A 4776-nucleotide genomic window follows, 5' to 3' on the forward strand; every position below is an offset into this window, starting at 1 on the left:
GAAAGCATAACACAAGCCATGGATCCTTCTGTTCCTAATGTGTTGAAACTTTTACATTGCCTTCTGTCACACTTTGTGTTTCATTGCATAGTGAGGATGAGTGGAGAGCTATCAGTACTTCACTCCATAGAGAGACACAGAGAGTACTTCACTCCATCGCATCTAGAAAGAACTCAAGGGACACATGAGCACAGCAAATGGATTTGTGTTATAGACCGCACCTGGCTCCCTGTCCTAACCGTAAATTCAGATCTTGAGCATACAGTATGTGAGAAAATGCACAGTGGTAGGCTCATAAATAGCAGACACAACTTAAATCAACAACCAGTTCACAAATAAGATGTGCTAAAAACATAAAGTAGTCCAAGAGATCCAAGTCTTAGGAATTTCTTGAACCTTGGTTGCATAAAGTGTACAGAAAAAGTAGGGTAAAGTGGCCCAAAAGTTCCAAACATATCCAAATTTTCGTTGGATGACATACATAGAAGGTATTAGCAAAACCAGGGCCAATAAAATCCATGCACACCTTTCAACCAAATTTTAACATGAATAGATTCTCATCAAAGCCAGTCAACAAACTGGAAATAGTCAATTATAAATTAACTCCGACACAGCAACCTAAATATCATCAAAGTTTCCTATTTCAACTTATGCTTGAATTAACTCATTTTCATGACTGTTAGCATGGTGCTGACCTTTCTTAAGGATATACGTTTCGGCGACTTTTCAAACATGAAATAATTAATCTTCAATTTTATCAAGCGAACAATCCTTGAAACTTAGCACCTAAGGAACAACCTTAATTAAAAAAATCATTATATTGATGAGGAAAAGACTCAATGTTTGATGGGATTATTTCATTAGAGCAAAGCAACAAGCAAGGGCAACATAAAGGCATTAATTACATACATAAATGGCCATGAATTGAGATTCACCTTACCTACTTGGGCCTTCTGCAAACCTTGCACTGATATCCTCATTCTTAAACTCTTTGATCTAATATCATGATAACCACAGAGGATATAAAGCGGAAAATGACAGATTATATATGAAAACAAGATTCTGATTGCAAAATTTTGACCGGGCTTGAGTACATAGATAAAACCCACTACATAGTTATAAACCTTATATGTATACAACTACCACAGTAATACATCATGCATTCATCTTACAAAAGCCTCTAGAGAGGGACATTTCTTTTGAGATATCCAAGGGATTTAGTATACCATGTATGATCTGTCAAAGTGATAACTTAGCCTGGGAACCACTAAAAACATACAACGTGCATAGAAACAAAAAGGACGTAGGCATGAAATTAAACATGCTTCATAGACCAACGCCTAAATACATTGATACATAGACCGTCAAGGTCCGGGGTCGGGGGGTAGTGGATCTGAGCCGTCTATATGCTGCATATGACTGACAGTAATTTCTACAAACATTTGTTAGATCTACAACAACTCAACATACGTAATAAAAACAATCAATTCATTCAGCTCTGCCATCCACAACACGACAAATCAACATCTATAATTAAACCATGACCTGATGCATCAGCGCTCAGAAAGGAGAACTCCTCTCTTGCTTTTCAAAGGCCCAAACAACTGATCATTGGGCTTTCCACCTATGTGCTCTGCATTCTCAGCCGTTCCCTTCTTTACAGGACTAATGAGCTCCCTCCTGGTCTTGTGCAAGAAGTTATCTCCTGATGTTGCAGTAGGTGTTGCATCTACCTTCAAGCTCCTCTCTATTCAACCATCTTATCTTCTATCCTCTCCTCTACCAACATTGTAAGGATCATTCTATTCAGTAAGCAGACAGAAAGAATTTGCGTATGTTCTGCAGCTAAGAGTTGATCTGCACCTGCAATCAAATGGTGCCACCTCAGCACATGGAATCCTTTGTTGCTGTAAGTTTCTCGCCAGTGCCGGCTCGTCTATCAACTGAGTGTGTTGGCCATTGCTACAGTGTGAACCTTTTCTACACCTTAAGAAATAGCGTTGGCTCTGTTGGCCCCCCTCCCCCGGACCCTTGACCGTCGAGAATGGACACTTAGTGTCCATTCACTCATAATACCTGCTCCCCCATGGCTCTTGACTTTCGGCTTGATTGCAGCAAAGAAGGATGTAGTCCAACACCTCATGTTCAGCTCTTCTCATCAAGCTCGATATGCACTCGAGTTTGGTGATTTGGTGTCTCTGTCTACTACATTTATTCAGGAGGGGATTGTTGCCTTAGAGGGTATGTTAGTAAATCAGAAGAAGAAGAGAAAGAGAAATAACAAGAAGTTTGCAAAAGCGACCTAAAGTTTTGGATTGCATCCCTTGAGTCTTCTTCGAAAAACAATGATGGTAAAATCTTATATGGTCATTACTTTTAATCTATTTTGTAATTGTTATCTAGAAAGGTTATATTAAGGTTTGTACTTGACTATGTTATATCTGGTCACTGCTGAGGTCGAGGTTTGCTAAAATCTTTTTTTGTAGGTGGTTCTTCAATCAAAGTGCTCTTGCCTTTAGCAAGGCCATATCGAAGTATTGAGGTAAATGTAGGTATTTTAAGAATCTGTATCGAAACTTTGTTATTGTTTTGGTGTTCAATTCTAATTTACTTCTCATCCAGTGGATGTCTGACTTTAAAAAGTATTCTAATGTTTATATTTCACTGAATGTTGTGTAAAATAATCTTGTTTTACTACTATCTTTGCTATCTACAACTTCTGTCTTGTGATGAGTTATTAGCGCATCCAGACACTGTGCAGTCACCCTCACCGTTTGCAAGTGCCTAGGCTGATTTGGCATTTCCATTGGTTCAAGAATTTTTCTTGTTCCTACGTACAAAAAAATCAAGCCACCAAACCGACATCCAGCCAGCCACATTGAGGGAGTGTTGGATTCCAGCCAGCGAGGGTGTTGGATCCCCCATGGCTCCCCCTTGGCGACCGGCGGAAGCCAAGAGCCATGGGGGAGGAGGTATTATGAGTGAATGTACACTAAGTGTCCATTCCCTACCCCATCTCTGAGATTTAATTCTGAGCACCTATACAATCAAACTTCTAGAAAATGTCTCCCTGCTCCGTCCGTCGCCAAGGGGTCACAGGTATTATGAGGAATGAACACTAAGTGTCCATTCCCTACCCCATCTCTGAGATTTAATTCCGAGCACCTCTGCAATCAAACTTCTAGAAAATGTCTCCCTGATAAAATCTATATGGTAAAGCTTAAATAGGGACTTACTAGCAGAATGAGGGATACTCAATTGTCTATAAGAGGAAAACCTTCAACATAAAGCCAATCATTAAAATACGGCCTAGAAGGTGGTTTGCCTGCAGGTTTGAGAAAATAATCATAACTGCTCGCAAATTTTCCACGGTCCACTTAAAGGAGAAAAATAAGCAATGTAGAAGATTCTGTGTTGACGAAACTACCTCGTTGGTTGGCATCTAACACTCCCTCGCTGGCTAGCTGGATGTTGGTTCGGTGGCTTGATTTTTCTCTGCGCAAGAACAGGAAATTCTTGAACCAAAGGAAATACCAAATCAGCCTAGGCACTTGCAGACGATGAAGGTGACTCCACAGTGTTTGGATGCGCTAATAACTCAGCATAAGACAGAAGTTGTAGATAGCAAAGACAACAGTAAAACAAGATTATTCTACACAACATTCAATGAAATATAAACATCAGAATACTTTTTAAAGTCAGACATCCACTGGATGAGAAGTCAATTAGAACTGAACACCAAAACAATAACAAAGTTTCGATACATATTCTTAAAAGACCTACATTTGCCTCAATACTTCGATATAGCCTTGCTAAAGACAAGAGCGCTTTGATTGAAGAACCAGCTACAAAAAAAGATTTTAGCAAACCCCGACCTCAGCAGTGACCAGATATAACATAGTCAAGTACAAACCTTAATATAACCTTTCTAGCTAACAATTACAAAATAGATTAAGAGTAATGACCATATAAGATTTTACCATCATTGTTTTTTGAAGAAGACTCAAGGGATGCAATCCAAAACTTTAGGTCGCTTTTGCAAACTTCTTGTTATTTCTCTTTCTCTTCTTCTTGCGATTTGCTAGCATACCCTTTAAGGCAACAACCCCCTCCTGAATAAATGTAGTAGACAGAGACACCAAATCACCAAACTCGAGTGCATATCGAGCTTGATTAGAAGAGCTGAACATGAGGTGTTGGACTACATCCTTCTTTGCCGCAATCAAGCCATCAGCTAAGCAAATTCCCTGCTTCAAACTAAGCTCTTTGCTTGTGTATGTATCATGAACCTTGATGCCAAGAGGAAATAAGTTGCAAAAAAGGTGTGCTGCCTCGTCCCACTCGGACTTAAAGGTAGAAATATAAAACTCATGCATCCCGACACGGAGCATTAATGGAGTCAAGATCGAAGCTCTTGAAGAAAGTAAATCACTTTCAGCTAAACAACAAAATAAGTGTGTATAAAACACCTTATCAATCCTCTTTGCTCAAAGACAGCGCCATTATCTTTTCCAAGATTTTAGAAGAATCCGCCATGTCGAGTGAAGTGGCAAAATCACGAACATTAGGGGTATCCCAATCCGATTCACTAAATACCTGCTCTCCTGCCATTACCTGCTCTCCTGCTAGGTTATCATGCATAACTTCCTCAGCTTCAAGTTCTTCAGAATCATCAATAAGACCTGCTAAATCATCAGCTTCCTCAAACTGACCGAGAAGGTCTACATTTCCTTCATCATCATGCATCACATTACAATTTTCGGCTTCGGGAAGACT

General features: G+C 39.6%; 1 protein-coding gene across 1 annotated transcript; it reads right to left on the minus strand.

The window, feature by feature from the left end:
• Nucleotides 1–1104: 1104 nt before the first annotated feature.
• On the minus strand, nucleotides 1105–4397 carry LOC147459242 (uncharacterized). The gene has a single exon (XM_086509796.1). The coding sequence runs from the start codon at nucleotides 4389–4391 to the stop codon at nucleotides 4026–4028; it is 366 nt and encodes a 121-aa protein (XP_086365922.1). The 5' UTR covers nucleotides 4392–4397; the 3' UTR covers nucleotides 1105–4025.
• Nucleotides 4398–4776: the final 379 nt, after the last annotated feature.

Source organism: Adiantum capillus-veneris, chromosome 4 (genome assembly GCF_014529385.1).
Source record: "Adiantum capillus-veneris isolate H3 chromosome 4, ASM1452938v2, whole genome shotgun sequence".
NCBI classification, from domain to species: Eukaryota; Viridiplantae; Streptophyta; class Polypodiopsida; order Polypodiales; family Pteridaceae; genus Adiantum; species Adiantum capillus-veneris.

Excerpts from the sequence above, each read along its gene's own strand:
- LOC147459242 (XM_086509796.1), bottom strand. The coding sequence starts at position 4,391 with ATGCTCCGTGTCGGGATGCATGAGTTTTATATTTCTACCTTTAAGTCC.